The 21,910-nt window shown below is 35.2% G+C and overlaps 1 protein-coding gene across 2 annotated transcripts in view; it reads left to right on the forward strand.

Moving 5' to 3' along the window:
* Positions 1-21,910, forward strand: part of LOC144446661 (neuronal acetylcholine receptor subunit alpha-10-like) — an 86,247-nt gene that overhangs the window by 27,031 nt on the left and 37,306 nt on the right. For both annotated transcript variants that reach the window (XM_078136477.1, XM_078136476.1), the window contains exon 2: positions 18,448-18,636. In XM_078136477.1, coding sequence (XP_077992603.1) covers positions 18,546-18,636 — 91 coding nt within the window. In that variant the 5' untranslated portion in view covers positions 18,448-18,545. The remainder of the gene's footprint in view (positions 1-18,447; positions 18,637-21,910) is intronic.

Consider the following 21,910-nt stretch of genomic DNA (forward strand, 5'->3'; position numbering starts at 1 on the left):
GTAATACCACGGTGCGACAACTGTGACCTGGTTTCTATGACCTCCTTTAATTATACGGTCTGTCAAGTATAGTTATCAAACGTGCTTGCCATGATGGAGCTTTTTCAAACGTCAAATATAGAACTAGAAGTAGACACACATACCATTGACTTGGGATCGACTGGAAACGTCATGGGATTATTAGGGTGCAATGGCCCCGGCTCTGACAGCACTGAGTCATAAGAAGTATACTAATCAAGTATTGCTACATGTTTTTCCAGCTGTGTTGGAAAGCTGACATTGCTAAATTCTAGGTCATCATGAGATGTGCCATTGCTAGACAACACCTATACATCAAAGTATGACACAATGAACCGATTATATTACTTGGATACAAACGTCACTGTAGGAAATAAAGGCCTTTTCTCAAACCTTAGGTTCAAGAGAGTTATTTAATGATTTTATACAACAAACATTACGCGCTGTTGCCAAGAAACATTCACCAAGTTGAAACTTTTTCCTTGGGCACATGGCATGTCTCATGCGAGTCCGCATGGTTTTTATTAGCACAACTGAACTTGTTCAGTAGTGCTATAGGGATCGCCCGGCGTCTGTCTGTCTGTGTGTGTGTGTGTGTGGATGTGTGTGTGTGTGTGTGTGTAAACAACTTAAAGTCAAAAACCGCTGAACCGATTGCCACGATATTTGGTGGGTCCATTACTTTGGGTGTCTAGTTGGGAAATTGTTCAAATCAAAATGATCGCATCACAGGTGTGTGATTTGGGTCAAAAAATGTGATTTTTGGTCAAAAAACTTAAACTCAGAAACTACTGGGCAGATTGGTGCGAAATTTGGTGGGAACATTATTAAGGGGGTGTAAAGTAAGATTTGTTCATGACGGGATGATTCCATCAGTGATATGCAAATTAGGGCTAAAAATGTGTCTTTTTGGTTAAAAATCTATAATTCTAAAACTACTGAGCAGATTGGGCTGACATTTAATGGGAATGTATCTAGGGATGTATGGACGAAGAGATATTAAGCATACCATGATTCCATGAGTGATATGCAAATTAGGTGTAAAAATGTTCATTTTTGGTCAAAAACTTATATCTCAAAAAGTACTTGGTCAATTAGTCTGAAACTTGGCGAGATGTTTCTGAAACTGTTATTCTGCAGATTTTCTTAAAAACATTTTGACAAAATTGGCCCTAGCGACCATGACCACGCCCTTTAGCAACAACCAAATGGCAGTATATTTTGGTCAAATAACAACATCATCTGGTAAGCAAGTGAGTAAACATTCAAAAAATGTATGCAAATACCCTAGCAACCATGACCACGCCCATAGCAACAGCCAAACGGTGGTGTATTTCACAAAGATAACAACAGGGTTTAATAGATAATTGAATAAACATCCAAAAAACGTATGTAAATTTGCATAGCAACAAGACCACGCCCATAACAACAGCCAAATAATCATGTATATTGCAAAGATAACAACAGGAATAGAAAGACAGATGAATAAACATTCAAAAAATGTATGCAAATACCCTAGTAACCATGACCACGCCCATAGCAACAGCCAAACGGTAGTGTATTTCACAAAGATAACAACAGGGTTTAATAGACAGTTGAATAAACATTCAAAAAATGTATGTAAATTTTCCTAGCAACAAGACCACGCCCAAAGCAACAGCCAAATGATCACGTATATTGCAAAGACAATATCAGGAATTCATACACAAGTGAACAAAAACATATACAAATGTATGCAAATATATCTAACAACATGACCATGCCCATAGCAACAGCCAAATGATAGCATTTATCGTAAAGATTGCAACGTGGTTGGATAGGCAACTGGATAGTTATTCAGCAAATAAACACCTATTGTTAGCATTGACTAGCATATGGATAAACATTTTTAAAAACTACAGTTGTGCTACAACGCCATTGGCGGTATTTTTAAGGCTGGGGTCAGAATTTACGGCAGGGGTGGGGGGTGGGCATGGGAAAAGGTTCAAGGGTGGGGGGCATGAAAATTCTGATGGTCTGAAAGGGGGGGGGCGAAATATTTTACTCTTGATTTGAACAAATTAAACCTCAGGAGTAAATGGAAATTTCTCGCGGCTTCGCCGCAATACCTTGTAACACCTGCATTCAGTGATGGGTTGGGCGACAGTCATATGAATGTATTTGTATATGCCTTCCTCTGTACGTTCGTCTGTCTGTATCTCTCTCTTTAGTCTCTGTCTGTCTCCCTCCCTTGCACTCTCTTTTTTTTCTAGACCCTCCTCACCAGCTATCATGGGGATGCTGTTTCTTCCCAGAATCAAGATTGAAAGATACAACCCTGCTGACTAAGTATTTCCAAGTACAGCCCAATGTGAGACTTTTTCCGCAAATTCAACATATTTTTGTAAAGAAATCTCTCATTGTTATGTATGGACGATGAAGTTGATTTTCCAGTTAGTTTAATGTAGTGTACCACATTGTACATCTCTGAAGTGGGGGGGGGGGGGGGGGTTAGGGTACTGTAGTACTGTATGATTACACATTAAAATATATGTAGCCGAGAAGGGGGGGGGGCGGCTACGAAAATTATTGAATGAAAAGATTTGAGAGCGCGAAGGGGGGGGGGAGCGAAATTTTATTTAACCAAAATAATTTCTCCCAAGGTCCCCTTCCGTAAGTTATGACCCCAGCCTCAAGAATATTTTGCGATTTGGAATATAACACATGTACAACATTAACGAGGGTTAAAACCACCTAAGAACATCAAGAATGTTCGAACATATGTATAATAACATATTTGTGGGGTCACTTCAGACCGTTAGTCTTGCCTCTTGTAAATACCACTAAATTAAACCAGATATCCCTTGGCCCTTTCCAGGGTCCATAACTTTAATTACTCTACCATAATTACCTAGTTCTTAGAGAGGATGCATAGGAAAGAATTGATGATACTGTACAGGGATTTTATTGCAAGAAGAGCGTCACACTGTGGCTGATTGTCTGGCAATGACCATGTCGTCCAGTATTCTAGCTATATGTTATACACGACGAAGTACTAGCCATCTTTGTTCACTTCCTATCCGTAGTTTAGGAGAGAGAGAGAGAGAGAGAGAGAGAGAGAGAGAGAGAGAGAGAGAGAGAGAGAGAGAGAGAGAGAGAGTGTGTGTGTGTGTGTGTGTGTGTGTGCGTGCGTGCGTATGCATGCATTTATGTATGTATGTATGTATGTATGTATGTATGTATGTATGTATGTATGTATGTATATGTGTGTGTGTCTGTGTGTGTGTGTCTGTGTGTGTGTGTCTGTGTGTGTCTGTGTGTCTACCTGCCTGGCTGTCTTTTTGTTTAACATCTATGCTTTTTTTGTCATGATAGTTAATAGTTGAACATTTAAATATGTCTGAATTGACGGTTTTGACCAGGTGTTTGCCAAAACATAACAACATGTAAAGGATTAAGCTGTAGCATTAGTTAAAACCCAAGTGAGTGTATAGATGCAAACTAATGCTGGCGTTTGGAAAGATACAAAGAAATAGCGAAATTACTACTGTGGTAAATCTGCAAATCTAATTTCTCTGTGACGCAGACCTAGAAATCTCCTCTGTTCTTTAAACGTAGTTCTTATTCTCCAGCCTTATCACGTATCCAATATGTCATGATCTTCTGACTTTCTATATCTCGTCCCTGTATCCTCCAGGATTCCATCCGAGGTCACCTGAGGTGGCATCGGGGGTATTGCATTCGTCACAAGCTGCCCATTCCAGTATCAATCAAATGTTATTGAATGATGGTACATCCAATTCATTCAAACAAACAAATAAACACAAGAGAAGATAAATAAATATTAATATAGCTGTTATTTCACGATAAAGGAGAAACTGAATATTGAAAACAGCTGTATTTATCCATTGAACCTGCTCCGTACAGTTTTCTTCTTCCGTTCATTTAGTGTCATTTTGTCATGATTCGTTTTTGTCCGCAGACGAAATAAAGTACAACTATTGTAAAGCATATTACGTAAGTAATTAAATAGCAAATTTATTTACAGTAATAAACCTAGCCGTATTATGTACCTTAATGAAGTCTAGTTTTGCCGCTGTGTAATATTGATTAAACTTTGATGTATCACAATGAGTTGATTAATGTAAGTAACTTTCCATGTTTGTCTTAAACAAGAAACACTATTAAATCCGTCAATGAGCGGTTAACACCTCGTATAAGGTGGAACCGACAAAACACTAAATGGGGGCTAATAGGTAAATCGACTTGCCATTACGTCGCCAAAAAAGAAGAAGAGTTTTACATTCCAGGAGTACACTTGTGTTCGTATTAGGACCATTTCGAAGTTTAGCTAAATGTCAGTTGCCGGGCACGAACTATCAATATGCGTGTGTAAGCGTTACGTGTCTGGAATCATAATCATACAATGAACGTTGTGAAAAAGAAATACGAATTAAATATGTTATAAGATTAAAGTTACAACAATCTCACGAACATTGAATTATTAGCATACTGGATATTTCAAGACTTGTCGAATAAACCTTTGTATCAATATCAGTAGTCAAATACATGTATTGTGTACTGTAAGGGTGACGTCTGCTTATGATTAATTCTTGGCAACTGTTTCCGGGGGGTTAATTCAAGGTTAGGTTATGCGCAAGTCATTTTTCAAAATTACAAATATGAGATAAACAAAATATTTTACCATGTTATGCCGTCTGAACCTTTTACTGTAACTTAACATTGATTGATTCTCTCTGGTGTTTAGTATTCGTCTGAGTGCTGTTCGAAATTGTAATTTGCATAACAAGTTCAAATGTTATGAAGTGAAGGTTTAACTGTAACCGCTGAGGGCAGTTCAAGGTTTCATAGCAAATTGCATTTTGTCTGTGTAGGAACTTGAACATCCCTCTACATTTACATGTCATACACTATTTGAATTTCCACTTTGAAGAGGATTCTGACCCATATCGCTGTCTAAGCAATGGGATATCGCTGTCTAAGCAATAACGTTATTTATGGTTATATATATGGTTATATATATACTATATAATATATATATAATATATATTATATATATACATACACACATATATATGGTTAAGGTGACTGGTAGACACGTCGCGTTTAAAACTCACAAAATATGGTTTGCTTCAGTAATTGGTCTAACATCTAACCATTGTTTTCGACTCGTAAAATAGTATTATTACATATGGGCATAATAAGTGAACGTTCAATACTATAACTGAATATATTTCCCAGTAACAACTTTTCCTTTAAACCGTTAACATAGGAAAACATACAAAAAAATAATGGTAATTTGATACCATATGTTGCCGATAACCTGACCGACCCTACTTTAAACCGCCAAACCTAAACATTTTTTTACATTCAAAATGGTGGTTATTTAGAATTTTTTCCGTTTAAAGTTTCGTGCCAAAGTATCTTTGGTCAATTAAATAAAGATCCAATTTCAGAGAAACCATGTCTTTACAGACTGTAAGTTGAATTTATACAGTAGCCAGTAAACTTTGCATATTGTGTTAGTCCAAGTCATATCTAATTGTCTTCAGTTACATCCTATCAAACAATAAGCATCTTGTCTAAGGGTTGAAACAATGTCTCAACAACAACAAAAATAGAAACATTTGAATAGTCCCACTTACTTCATTTTTTCTGAAGTCATGCGATCGGAAAAAAGTATTTAAAAAAAAATTATATTTTTGCCTAATAAATCTGCCTTAGGTTATCTAGTGACGTTGACAGACTTCACAGAAATGATTATTCAAAATAAGACATACTCAGCCTTTGAGATTTACCCTTTGAGTTTAATTACTTTAGGAGATGTAAAGGCCAGCCGATTTCAAGCAAATAGTCTTAATAACCTAATGTATAAATGCGAGATTTCCATGGAAACGAAGCAATCCTTCCTCCTTTATCCCATCTTCTAAAATGCTTGGAATGACCCTTGTATAAATACAAGTATACTTTATCTTCACCTGCGTCATAGATTTAGACATTATTTAGCTGTCAAATCTTACACTGAACCATAAATAAAAACTTTTACCGACATATTTTCTTGGTATATGAAACCAATTAAGTGTTCACTACCTCTAATCTTATTTGCGAAACTTAATTGCGAATGAAATTGGTTTGGGGAAAATTGAGTTTTACTTTCAGGTTTCTGTAAATGACTGCGGCAATTAGATTTATAATTGTCCGGGAGTACACCAAAGCGGTCAAAAAGTTGACAGAAAGTACAGGGGTAATGTTATTTGTCAAAGTTGACAACGTATGTGGTTTTTGATAGGGTTTATGATATTAGAAATGTGTTTTGACATCAACTACAAACGATGTCGCCGATAGCTTTTACAGTGTACAGGGTCGGTTGTTTGTCATGAGCTTTTGTGAACACGTGTACTGGAAGTCGTGTTAATGATCCAGTGTGTTCATGATGATAGATGTAATGGCGTCTATAGATGATCAATATTGTGCGATAAATAATTACACCCGTTGATACATAACATCTTGTCAACTGGTTTCATCATAACTATCGTAATGGGCGACTAACAGCTGGTATGTTACTGTCGTATGATGTATGGCTTTAAGCTGCACCAAATGGCTAATTGTATAATCCCCAATTGACAGACAGAATGATCGACCGATCAATCAATCATTGTGTGATTTATTACCATCCATCCATCCATCCATCCATCCATCTTTCAACCAAGCGAGCAAGCAAGCAACCTACCAACCAACAACCACTACACATTCATCCACCCACCCACCCACCCACCAACTTACAAACTACACAAGGTTTCAATAGACAATACGAGTAAGTTTTCAAATGCATATACCATCATCGTCGTCACCATCGTCGTCGTCATCTCCATCATCATCATCATCATCATCATCATCATCATCATCATCATCATCATCATCATCATCATCATCATCACCACCACCACCACCACCACCACCACCACCACCACCACCACCATCACCATCATCATCATCATCATCATCATCATCATCATCATCATCCACATCATCATCATCATCATCATCATCATCATCATCATCATCATCATCAATCAATCAAGCCGAATGAAAACACGCTAACCCTTGTTACAGTTTCAGTCGTACGTAAACAAAAATGAAACAGCAGCTGTCAGTTAAGTCGATAAATACGATAACATGCCCCTCTTAACATTGGAACTGGGTCGTCTAATCGGTTTTAGTTTTTTTTAAAGAACATAACATGCCGACGGACTGGAATAAAGCTAATCGTAAGAAATGCTAAGCCGAAAGTCTTGACTTTAGGTATCTATGACAATGGTGGTACATGTATAAACAAATAAAAATGATTAAAAAACCTACGGATAATAGAATTTAGTTGTTCGACAAACCAAGCGAACTAACTTAATATATAACTTCAGCTATAAATAACACTTGACGGAGTAAATTATTAGTGCACTGTCTATTACTTCTACAATCATTTGAAGTGAAATCCATCCGAAAAACGTTATTTTTCAGCCTTGAAATTGTTGACTTGAAACTTGAAGACTAGTTCAAATGAACCCTCCCATATTTTTTTAATGTGCTTTAGCTCATTAGGCAGAAATACAAATAAATAAACTTCAGAAAATAGAGTAGGTAGGTCGGAGTTTTATTTAATTTTATTATCTTTTTTTGTTGTTTCAACCCCAAGACAAGATGTATCCGCTGGTCACGATACTTCTGTGATAGTTTGATGAGGTGTAAAAAAAGTAAATGAAGATAAATATATGTCAAGTAGAGGAACACAATATGTAGACTGTACTGTTTACATGTGCATTCATTTTAAAGTCTGAAAAGACCTGGTTTCTCTGAAACAGAATTTTTATTTTTTTAAATTACTAAATATACTTCGGTCAAAATGTTACACGGAAATAGAAGTAAATTGTCATCATTGTACCCTTTTGAATGTACAAAAATGTTTAGAGTTGTCGGCTTAAAGTAGGGTCGGGCGGGTTTTTATTTGGCCTTTAGTGTTAAAACCATGTCCATACACATTAACCATGACCCAACATGAGAGATAAGACCACACAATAGGGAAACTGTCTATGGAAAAGTATAATTTATTCCTGTCAGTAGAAAAGACGAACTATCGTTGGTCAATTCGTGAGAACTTCTATATATAACTATATATGTAGTGTTACCGATAGAATAGCATGCAATCTTTGACTTGTGGCGTTTCCGTCTCATTAGAAGGAATGATGGCTTCGTATTTCATCTCTAGGGTATTGACCAAAATAGACAAATATTGTTGATACATTTACGATATATTATACATTAATATAACTTTACTTTTGTCAAGTATGTAGAGTACATATGATGATAGATTTAGTTGTCAGTAAGTCACATAATAGGACTTATTTGAGCTGGAAAGTACAGATCATTCTAGTAGACCACACAATGAGTCCGAACAATGCACTAGATATGTTGAAAAGTGTGCAGTTAAATTTGGTATTACCCGCATGATATGACCTTTAGGATCTAGGACGGTGTCCTTTAACTTTAGCTACTGGCCAGTGTTGAAATGACCATGCCCTGATCGTGCAATTGGCACATGGCAATGTAATTACCTTTTTATATCCCTCCATCGACGAAAACTACGTGATAATTTACCATTTAATATAGTCCTTCAACTATCTTTATAGAAAGGTTAAACAATGAAACAGACCACAGAACTAAGACACCGTGGTATGCGAACCGAGGCTATATAATTCAATGTAGGATACATCAAAGTCAATGTCAACATGTATAAAAAGAGAAAATAAAAAAGGTAAGAGTTGACAAATTGCAAGTGATTACTTGCCCTATTTACACACAGCCGGCATACCTGAGGGATTCCTGACTCCTACATGACAGGGGTCGTGTTTGCGGTAAATAAAATGAGAAACGGCAAATGTTTTATGTACAGCCCAAAGTGAAGATGATTGCATTCGGGTTTTGAACTACCTTTACTGTTTCAGGCCACACATGCCCTCATATGCGATCAAAGTCCAGCGAAGTAGGAATAAACTTCATCTAAATGCAAACTTTACTTTAGTCAGACAGGACGATTCTAATTTACATGCTTGTGAGGAACATTCAATACAAGATAAAAGAACACGTGCGAAAACCTAAAGACTTTCAGCATCGATAAAATAAGGCGAGAAAGGCCATTATCTTATCTTTTCAATTAGAGCTGTTGAAATGTAGTGTGATCACTCAAGCTGTGCTGCGTCATGAATCTTTTAATAATAATCTATAATTGATTACATAATTAAAAGATGGGTTGCACCATCTGTTAGACTGAGATACACGTGATTTAATGTAAACTATGAAACGTCATCCTTTGACAACAGATCTAAAAAAGGGTCAGGTCATGAAATTAAAAACACCGACTGTCTGACTGTTTTATTTCGTATTTTTGGAATGCCTTAGGAAATACGAAATGTTATTTCTGTCATTGTAGATAAGTACGTATGCTACATCATTTGGTATCATGACATGGGGTTAAATTTAACATGGATGCAAGACATTGCAAACAAGAACAGTAATAAAGTTCCTTCGGAATCTGAGTATCGCAAAGTTTATTTGTTGGCTGTGTTCAGTATTTAGTTTCTGTTTATGGGGTAGTGGACAAACACAGGTCGGCAGTAAATCAAAAACTTCCGTTTTGCCTGTGCTTCTCAATTTGAATTAGTAACCCAATGTAATTATGCACATGAAGTAAAATGGGTAACACGCATGTAAAGATCTAGGATAAAGAAAGAAAAAACACAGAAATAGTCAGTCTTGAAATTAAATAAACAGAAAGAAATGATTTGTCTTCCTGTCTACTTATTAGTTATTAATCTCTCCCATTAATTTAAGATTGCGATCGAATGTATTTATTATCATGTCAGATTTTATCATCAAAACACACTTTGCCATCAATTAGTTCGTTTAACGATCTCAAACAATGATAACAGGTGTTAAATTCAAAATTCTAGTTGAACACGCTGTGTTAAATTCTCGACTCCTGTAGTACATAGTCACCAATATTTCCTATTGAATCATCGGTCATAGCGTTTATAAGTCACTGGTCAGGGAGTATGGGACATCATTCAGTGCTTGCAGAAACTTTACCGAATACGAACCTAATGTCTCACACATTTCATGACTTAGAGATAACATGCACATTAAACATATAGAGATAACACAATATATATATATATATATATATATATATATATATATATATATATATATATATATATATATATATATATATATATTTCATTTCATGTGTAGATGGTTCTCATATCGTCGCTGTCACAAATTCCTAACGTTTGCTTGATAAAGTATGTAATAAATTATTTTATATATATAGTCTCTTCGAAATAGTTGGGTTAGAACTGTATGGTTCATGATATTATATATATATATATATATATATATATATATATATATATATATATATATATATATATATATATATATATATATATATCCTAATTGATAAAATACGGTTTGTGTGTCGAGAATATTATATATATAACATATATATGTAATAGATAGTTATATAAATAATATATATTGTTCGTGTCACTTTAAAATAGGTCATTGAATGACAAATCGATAAATCCCTAGCAACAATATATCAAGCGGGAAGGACATCACATTAAGTGAAAATACTTATCTCCACTCGGGTAATATTCAATCTGTGGCTCGTTAACCGTGATATGGTTCTTAAATTTATGAGAAGCGGTCTTTTAAAACATGCACTACAGCCATGGTTGATGTACGATTCAAAGACCCTTAAGAACCTCATTACTTGTCAATACATATATTTATACAATTTCGACTTACATATTCTTTCACCGTATCAGTGGTGTAATACTAGAATGTCAGGGATGGCGGTGTACCGCCGTTACTCTAGGCTTCTGTTGAAAGTAGAGACACTTAACCGAAGGATAATACCTGTATATTTGAACACTTTAGAAATACACACAGGGGTCAGTCGTTTTAGGAATTTACACTACAGAGAGGGAGTGAGTTATGTGCACACATGGTGAAATGCTGTCTAACTTTAGAGCTAAACTTTGAGTAAAGTGAAATCGTTGTTAACTATTTGATGCTGTTTAAGTATATGTGCTCACTTTAATGGTACTGTGCTTTTTAGGTGATCGTTTGTGAATGTAAGCTTGAGAACGTTGTCGGAGTTGGAGACGATTAGATAAATTCTCAACCTAATGATGTCGGTGTTATAATTTTTTTTTATAAAGTATCTTATGTATGTATGACTGATATCTTCCGAAACAGAGAGAGCGAGAGAGAGAGAGAGAGAGAGAGAGAGAGAGAGAGAGAGAGAGAGAGAGAGAGTCTTGTAAGATAGACTGAATGACAGAGATTGATTGATTGATTGATTGATTGATTGATTGATTGATTGATTGATTGATTGATTGATTGGTTGATGGGGTCGCGGTGTTCTTCATGAATTCTTTGTAAGTGTCTGAATACCATACAAAGCTGAAACGATGACGTAGAGTGAAATTCTCATCTCGGCGATAGCCTTATTGATGAAAAATGTTAAATCGCGAAGGTATACTGAATAGTGAAAAAAAATTGTTTTCTGTTTTTGTGCAATGTTGGTGCTTTAAAGAATTTTCGTATGCTCGAAATGTCTACCAAACTTGGATAAACATCACCATCATGGATCGACTTGACAGAAATGATAGGAATTCGAGACAGTGATGTATTTTGGGCTTCGTTTCGCAGTAGGGTAGCTGAAGAATTGCAATGTAATTGTACTGCTTTGAACACCACTACCTGTGTTTTTAGCACGTAGCACAGTTTGAATTAACAATTTCACACTGTGGATAACGATTGCCATCTAGTTACTCTGTTGTCACTGTTCAGACAATTATCCAACATAGGCTAGAAATTTGGTTAGAATAAAATTTCACAGCCGGAAAAATAATAATGTCATTCTTTAGTATGAAAATAAAGAATAACTGGTTTCAAAAATTCTTTTCTTTAATTAATTTTTAATGAAGACAAGAATTTTCGCAAACCCTACCAATTCCTCAAGTTTTGTTTCCATGTACAACAACGGGCGGTTGCCTAATTTTGTAGTTGGACTGAAACTTATTTGACTTAAAAACACGTGAGATATTTTGACTAGTTGTACTATAGGTATAGTTGGGTTTTAAACGGTGTCATTACCCCACAATAATCTGCTAGTTCATAAAGGGTATACTGGTCAATGGTTTCTTAAAATTTTAATCAATGCAATCTCATAGTTTGAAAGAACTATATACCAGATAAAGATAAAGATAGTACACAAATAGTTACATCTTATGTAATCTTTATTAGGGATACCAAGACCTTTACAAGTATTACTGTTTCATCTTGTGCAAACCATATACAAATATAAAGAACCGTATATTAATTATATTAATGATGAACCATATTTTAATGTTCCACAAAGGAGAACCAGAAATTTTACTTGTTTTAGACCGTATGTCTGTAGAATTAATGTTTTGAAACACTGTGCTATTCAGAGATGTATGACAATTTATAATGATCTTTAATGTAGTAATTCGAATATTGGAATTTAAAAAAAAAATGCATTTTTGAAAGATTATCACCTCGTCCACCTGGCAAGATTTTCTATTTTATGCCTGGTAATGTGTTCTGTATGTCTTGCATGAAATAAATTTAAATAAATAAATTAATGTTTCAGTTCAATCTTCCAATGGTGTCGCAGAAGTTCTTAAATAGTCACTTTGTTACATGTCTTCATCGGTTCTGTAGCCAGAAGAATGTTTTTTGAACTTTACTGAAATAAATTGATTGACAGCATGCATAACTGGAGAATGTAGATTTGCAGAGCACTGTTGACATATACATATGTTCTCCATAGGTTGTTTCAGATGTCTACTTTAATTAGGCGAAAAAATAAGTGTGTGTTACCGATAACATTACATCAGAAAACAGAGTAAATAGGTCGCGATTTTATTTCTTTGTACTTTATTTTATTTTTACCTTTTCATATATATTTATGAAAATATTGCTTCGACCATGTACCAAAAAAGCAAGCGAAACGTCGGTCAGAATACCACTGTCATACGCTCATGAAATATGTACAGACTTCACGGGAGAGAAAACAGACGTGCACGAAGGTCAATTTGTTATCTTTTTGTTTTCAATGTTTAAACAATGTTTAGGGTCGGCGATCGGTCAGATTATGGGAAGCGTAATGTCACATTTTTTAGTTTTGCTTTATTATAAAGAAAAATAACGAAAACCGTTAGTTTATAGTTCGGGAGCTTTGCAATGTCACTGAAAACCTTTTATAACCCTGTTCTCAAATTTCAACGACACATGGAAACAATTCGTCAATTTATAGTTGTATATTGTTCCAGTTTCTAAATGTTGCGATGTATGTTACTTTATTTCCAAACAAGTAAGGATAACAGATGCTTTCGGAAAACTTTGATATAAAAATGCGAAAACGGGATCATGGGAAGATACATGCTCAATGGAAGATACACGCGCTCTATTCAGTGGCACAAGTTTGGTTGAAACATTTTATTGATCAGTTGTAATATATACAATTGTTAAAGCTTCGTTTCCTTGAAAGATGCACGATTACTTTATTGAGACTATGGTTAAGCTAAAACATTAATCAGTAATTAACTCAAAACACACACACACAAACATACTAACAAAGACCCAGAAGAAGAAAAACTGAAGATACAAAGTTTACAAAGTATGCGTATCTGGTACATTACACTATAAATAGACGGACGACTTTATAAAAAAGATATAGTGTTAAAAAGTAACAAATAAGGCCTCAATTGCATAATGTTAAGTTAACCTGAATCACTATCCCGGGAAATTGATACTTCATCATGACAGGTTGTATCGAGATCCACCTACCCCTAGTCTTACATGTATTGTATACTTAGAATAATTTTGATATTTCATTTGTTAACCAATTACATTGATTGAAAGCCCACATATTCAACACAGCGTCATATGATTAAGGATTTACAAACGTAAATACTTGAAATTTCTTTCATATGCAAAAATTGTCAACTCCTGCGGATAAATTCAATTTGCAAGAGTCACGAATGTTGTTGACAAAACTGTCCCGTAGCTTAAGGTCGTCTCTTCTGTGACACTGTTCTGACAAGACAAATCAGTCTGGTGTTGTACCCGTACAACCTATACTAGGGAATTAGTATAAATAGAACGGTTATGTGTTCAAACCAAAGAAAGAAGTAATGACAATACGTAATATTGGGGTTTAAGGTTAGCTAGGAAGCAATATACAGTGGCGTCTAGTTACCAATTGTCAATGTGGAACTTATTTAATTAAAACTAACCTAGTTTGAACATATTAAAAAGGACGGATGACGTCAGAGTCATGAAGTCTTCTATATTCTCCAAACATCTAAGTTTTCGCAAGAGTAGGTAACCAATCTAAAGACTTCAATGACACTTCTCAGATTTCTTGATGTAGTATATGCTAAGAAAAGACTTATTTTTGAATACCAATCTTTGCTTTCTTTCTTTCCACTGACCTCTTAAAGGCGACCACATATTTATAGATGGTGTCGTAATCCATCACACTTGCCAGGTGTCATCTTCATATCTCGCTAAATTGTAAATTGTTGTTAATTAAAGTGACATCTAAAACGACGAACCCTTTATCTTTTTTGCGGTCTAAGTAGAAAGCATCAAGTCATTGATCTTCATTACGCATGACTTCCCCCGGGTTCCAATTCTCGTGAGTGCCTGTGACATGTTCACTTTTCGATATCATGATCTATCTTCTCGAGATGAGTCAAATATGATAGAATTAATGGCTCCTGAAACTCATGCCTCTTATCTAAAGCGCACTGTATCTAATCAGTTAGATGGTGACTCTTGCCGTGCAGTGACACCGCATGTCTTATCAAACATTACTCCACTACACTCTCTACACGATACACGTATTGCCAGCTCCAATATATACACGTCTGAGTACTTGAAGCTAGATATAAATAGTTCCATCCCTGTTGTAATTACTGATTTCATTATGCTAAAAATGGTTTAAAATGTTATTTGATCATATATATTAAGGCACTACGGTATTGCATCAAAGTTAACTCGAGATGATGGACAGTTAATCAAATCTTGGGTGCAGATTTGGGACATTCCTAAATTAAAACAACTTAGACTACAGAATGATGATGAATTGTTTGCAATCACATACTAATAAATGGAAGGTCTTTGACTTTAAAGATATAAAGCTACATTTGAACAGATTGAGTAGGAAAATGTACCATTATTTGATTGTAACTAATGATTGAAGAACATATTCATTATGAATACAAAGTAGGCTACGAGCCATATATATTTCGCTCTCTCCCCCTCCCCCTCTCTCTCCCTCTCTCTCCCTCTCTCTCGCTCTCTGTCTCATGTATATATATATATATATATATATATATATATATATATATATATATATATATATATATATATATATATATATATATATATATATATATATATATATATGTGTGTGTGTGTGTGTGTGTGTGTGTGTGTGTGTGTGTGTGTGTGTGTGTAACTTAACGACACTCACCATGCAATATCCACATCTCGAATAATAAATATTTATTTTTCGATCAAATCCTGGATATAAAAGTATATTTCAGATATCCTGTCTAAAGAAAAACGGATATTAAACCAATGGGAAAGTGAATTCATGTATTGAAAAGAAAGGGGTTGCCCATACAATGTTGTCATATTTTCCGTGTAATATCTGATATCTGCAAAAAAAACATTGATGTATTGACAAACCAATTCGATATCCAATATTATGTTGTCATATTCAAATTATGAAATAAGGGGATGCGCAAATTCTTTCAAAACGGAAAGATTGTACACACAGTGGTTTAGTTTCTCGTATATACCCATTCAACAGTCGACCTATACAACGCAGATTCTTAGTAGCAGCTTGCACTAGCTTTTTCCATTCTTTGGAGATGTTTTTAACTTACTGACGTCACCAGTCAACATCACTGAACACTTTAGGCAAGACTGGGTTACCATGGCTGTGTTTTTCCTTAGAAAATGGATATATAAAATTCAGCTGGGACCTGTTATAAGTTGAACAACGGCGGTGCAGTGAATTATTCAAGAACAATACGCAAATATTGCGAAACTGAAAGGACCCGTACGTTACAGCGGAATGTTTTCTGCTCAATCGTAAAGTATGTCTGAAAATAACCTCTTGAGACGGTTATCATTTATTGATGTCAACTATGGTTGAGTGACATACTCATTTGAGTGGTTGGAGTTTATTTTGTACTATCTCGACGGATCGTCGTCCTGAGATCACTACATTGAGTGCTTGTGTGAATCCATGGAATGCGATTACATAATCAGAGCCGTCGCAGGGTAGATATTGCTCTGATTTGTATGATATATTTTGTACCTGGAAAATGTATAACAGATTATATATCTAGATGAAATATCAAAATATGCTAATATATGTGAATACCAAACAAGGTAATAATATTTCAAAAGGATTGAAATTTTGTACTCCATGTCAATATCTCAGACGTTTCCATATTTGTTTCTATTATAAAGAGTGCCGCTTTTAAGTCATTAGAAATATTATAAATACCACGTGTTGATTTCAAATGACCGCTTCTGCATTATTGATCCATTGACGACACGTGTACAACGGGTGTAATGTACCGTGCTTGTAAGGAATAACAATCATAGTTCTTGTGAAATCTACCTCATACATTTGCGGTACGAAGGTTGTAAATTAATGTAGGAATGCAGTCTGGAACAAAATTCATGCAAACTATCGGGAAATTCGCGTCTAGCTGTAATGACGGGTATATGTCTTAATTGAGCATTTTATCAACCGCTCTCAAAGGTGGATGATGGGACGCAACTCAGATGCAATTTTAAGACCGCTGTAATATAAAGCAAACGTTGTTCGATCGATGTCGCTAAATTACCAATGTTTGTCCTTCAAATAACCAAGTTGTTGTAGTTAATGTCTTTCTGAGAAGATGCCAATGTTGAATGTACGGCATTGGTTCAACAGCTCCTTCAACTTGTTTTCATGTATTCCGAAACGATGATTTTACGCATGCACATAATAGTTTATGAAAGGGTGTTTTCACCCTATACCATTCTTCGAAAAGAATGTCATCGGATTTTAATACACGACATCAATTGCAAGTACATTGTTACAATTGTTTTCAACCGTTTTTACTCTCTTGAGGCTTTATCTGAAAATCAAGGAATTGACGAGGAATATACACATAAGTGCATCCATACTGTTTAACAAAGTGATCTTATGTCAGTGATTTGTGGTAAAATGTCAGTTCGCGATACTGTGATATTTGTGCAAGATGTATATTGATTCTTTAATATGCTACGCATGATGCATGATACACGTCTCACTGTGTCAATACAAAGATGAGAAGTGTTAACCATAATATGATCCTTAGCAATCAGTGAAATATGAATTCCATCATTCGACACCCACTGTTTTAACAGTTGTGGCTATTAGTCACAAATTGTACCCTACATGACAGGGTAGGAATCGCTCTAATGAGCAAATAGCACTGTACTTGTGCATGATTTGATTCCAGTTACCTTCTCAATCGTACAGATTGTGTGTTTATATGAAGGAAATTCATTTCATTCCCTTCCTGAATGTGCTGTCACCGTAACGACAAATTTGACCTTGATGAAATGTTTACTAGCGCTCGTAAGGTTTCAATGCATTCTAATTAACGGTTGATGCGATATTGATATTTGATTCATCAAGGATGACGGTTTGTAGTGGAACTGCTTTCAAGATTAAATACATAGAGGTAGGGAAAGAAGCTGTGGAGTCGGGAAAAGCGTGATAACAAATCACAGGATTCCGCATTCCGTTACTTACTTTAAACCTTACGTTCACTTAAGTACTACTTGGGTAATGAATTTATGAAGTGTTCTGGTATTTGATAATGATGGAATAGAATTCTAACTCACCGAAACGTGGTTTCATCCATCAGAAGAAATTAATCATTAACCTTTTCTGCTTTATTTTGAATGAATTATATTTGTTGGAGAAAATGTCGTGCTTATAGTTTCAGTTCTCTATTATAGATTTGTGGAGAGGTTGAAATTTGAGGGTCGTCGTATTTTACTGTTGTCATTGAAATTCTTTTACCATCATATACCAAAGTATATTGAAGCTTGTATTAAACTTGACATGGCTGTTTAAAAGTGCGACAATTTGAAGTGACAATATCATTAGATTATTGAGTTATTCATCACACTGGGACGCATTGTTCAAAGGACAGCGCAGTCGCAGTAGATATGTAAATTAAGTACCTGATAAATACAACCGTCTATATCTTTCCACAGAGCTCATCTCGGCTTCATTTCAAGACGACTAAGTGAGCTGCGCACGCACGCATGAATGTGTCATTCCAACGTAGAACATCAAGTGGACAGCCGGCACAATGGTTGTACAAGTACAACGTTCCCGTCTTTCCATATCGTTACTCAAGATATCCTTTGTGGTTGCTATGATAGCACACTATTTGATTTCAGGTAGGACGATTTAAATTAGTTATATTTGTATTGTCCATGGTAAATGGATAACACTTTCAGTCACAATCGCTGTTATTGCCTTGGAATATGTTGACACCATACAACCATAAGGTGCATTTGTTACATATGCTGTTTTGAAAGACGTTAAATCAACCGAAATAAAAGATCATGCAGTTACGCTGCAACTATCGGTGCATCCAACCTTCACTTGGATGTAGTTATTAACAGAATACAATGCGAAGAGCTAATGAACTCCATTGTCAAGCATTTGTTTTTGTACTGTTGCGTAGTGTTTTGCATACAATTTAGAAGAGCTTTACGACCGTCTAAGCAGATAAGAAAATTAAGTATATTTTTGACCATCCGTAAAATGCAGCCACAGTTCGGACTGACAAGTCGATTGTCAATCATTGTATATTCGACGAGTAAAACATTACGGGTTGTTTACTATCTGAAAATAGAAATCTTCAATAAAAAAGTGTACAAGCGAATGGTATATAGGTTTACAAAGGCATTCATTTATGCATCGCCAGAAATCCGAAGATATCGTGATAAAAAGAAAATAATAACCTCAAATTGCTTTTGATGAGTGCGTAAACTTCAAACGTTTGATAGTAGCGTAGACACACTGTGTGACAACTTGTCTATATACTTGCACAAAAACAAATTGGAATTTCGAACTAACATCAGCACAATTCTCCATTACCGGTTCTAAACTTTGCGTCATGTTTATGAGATAGATCTTCACAACCATCATCCCACCTGAATCGCATCGTAATCAAAACACTGTAAATTATTTATAAAAGCGGACTCCATTAGATTATTTTCCACTGAGGTTCACAGTCAATGCTCCAGATATTATACTGAAGGGTATTTTAAGTACATGTTATGATATAGCCGTCCATATCTCACAACATCATATGTACACTCTAATTTAAAACTTGATAGAAAGAAGATTTGCCCGTATCCCGTTCACATATACCACATTCTTTTGAGTGTTTATTTCCTTAGATTGATAAGTAGTATGACGGCGAATATTGCTTCAATTTGGCGACTTAAAAGCTCTCATGCAAATATAGCTCAGAATAATCAGCGCCGTCCCTAAATTACGCGTGTGTTATCGAGGATAGAATATACTTCGAACAAGATATCCTACAGTGCCGTCAGCACAGGTTTAAGGCATTACATCTATAATGCATACTTCGTTCAGTATGGGTTAAAATTTGAGGTGAACTTATTTTAATCTGATAAGTAGTAAGCAAAAAATTGACTCCAACCCAGGTAAAATATCAATACAGACGTAAAACAAGAAGAAGTCCCGAAGAATAATCAATATGGCGACTCGGTGCATGTACTGATTTACGTTCTACTGTCTCACCACATGTTTATCTTACGAATTGATTGCTGTTCAGCCACAAGATAATCATAAGATTGTAAACCCAACGACCTATTCTGATATCGTAAGAAAAGTAGTGTATTGACATGATCCAATTGGATGTTATTTCTATCTGTTTGGAAACAAATCAGCCGGCAAAAGGTAAATAAAACGACGTGCGATCCCTGACGATTGCGTGTGAACAACATACCATTAAAAAATTGAGAAACTGTTCTGTTTAGTTATTTTGTCATGTACATACGCCAGTATAGGACGTTACTTTGTGCTGGCTAGCTATATCATGACGTTATAAACTTCGTAAATGTCCCATGCTTCCCATCGTTGGCACGATATTACATTGTGTATACCTCAAGGTTATGTTGAATGTATACATCGGTTACCTCCTTCAACAAGAGCTGATTACCCGTTTTATCGGTTTGATGACCAATTAGCTAAATAGTCAAGCTGTAATGTAATCAAACAAGGAAAGCGATTAAGCGTAATGAATTCAGGGTGAATGAGACTGTCTATTGAATTTTTACCACGCCATACTATCAATTTACCATTGAAACGTGGACAACTTTTGCTTTTGAGTTCTTCCCTCGAGAATAAAACAGTCCAGCCAAATGATATGTAATGTAGTTTGTAATTAAAAAGTCACATTTGCTCTCCAACAATCCATCTTTTCTATAGGTTTGTCTTAGCTTAGACGCGTAATGGGTTGGAACTAACGACTGTGCAGGTAAATCGGTCAAGATAGCCTTGCAGTCGTACGCGAATAATATCAATTAAGTCACGTTTAATTAATCTTATCGCGTATTTTCTGTTCATGCTCTCATATAGTAGCAGGTATGATATATAGCAATGGTAATAGGCAATACTGACACATTTTATATCAGCTATCTGTACTATGTGTTGTATTTCTTCTCATTTCTTATTGGCCTGGAGCTTGAATTAAACAATAAATAAATGAATACATAAATGAATAAAGTTAATGAATAAAATTATAGAAAGAGAAACGTTTCTGCATAGCGACATTATGATTCATGCTCGAAAAAAGCTAATCGAAAAGAACGTTATATGTATATGATTATATATATATATATATATATATATATATATATATATATATATATATATATATATATATATATATATATATATATATATATATATATATATATATATATATATACACAAATAGTGCCATACAGCATATAATGTTTAAATTTCCATTTGAATGACTAAAATTTATATCTAAAAGCCCCAAGCAAGTTGATTGAGGATGTGCAATTTTCTCGTAAAATGCATCATAGAGAAAGCACTTTCACGATTTAGAATAGTATTTCAGATTTAATTATTTAATTCTGATGTCAAACCTTACTATATATCAAAACTGCTACTCTTTGACGTTATTATCTAGAGAGAAATATATCAAAATATGATTTAGGCTGAAGTTGTTGTCTCCCATGCGCAGTTGATATTGAATACATTAGATGTAACCTAGAAAGAAGACTGAAAGCTCGGTCTACTAACTAAAGGCAATAAACTAACATGACGGGTTTATGAGAAAGTGAAATGAAATATGTCAATGTACACGGCTATCAATTCCTCGGAAGATTCATATTAATAAAACAATAACGCAAATCGGGATATTGTAGCAACATTTGTTTTGATGAAACGTGTCAAACCTCGGGCTTGCGAAACACAAACTTTGCTTTCCATTAGTGGCAACGGGTTAAATGTTGACCACAAAGAGACGGCAAGGTATGCCCCCGATATATCTATCTCCACGTACGCTGAACATGAAGTGGAAAGTGGCGAGTTGTCTTTTTCTTGACAAGGAAGAGTTATCCATTTAATGCGAACTGTAGATATAGAAAACAGCGCCGTACTGTT

This window comes from Glandiceps talaboti, chromosome 15, assembly GCF_964340395.1.
Source record: "Glandiceps talaboti chromosome 15, keGlaTala1.1, whole genome shotgun sequence".
In the NCBI taxonomy this organism is placed as follows: Eukaryota; Metazoa; Hemichordata; class Enteropneusta; family Spengelidae; genus Glandiceps; species Glandiceps talaboti.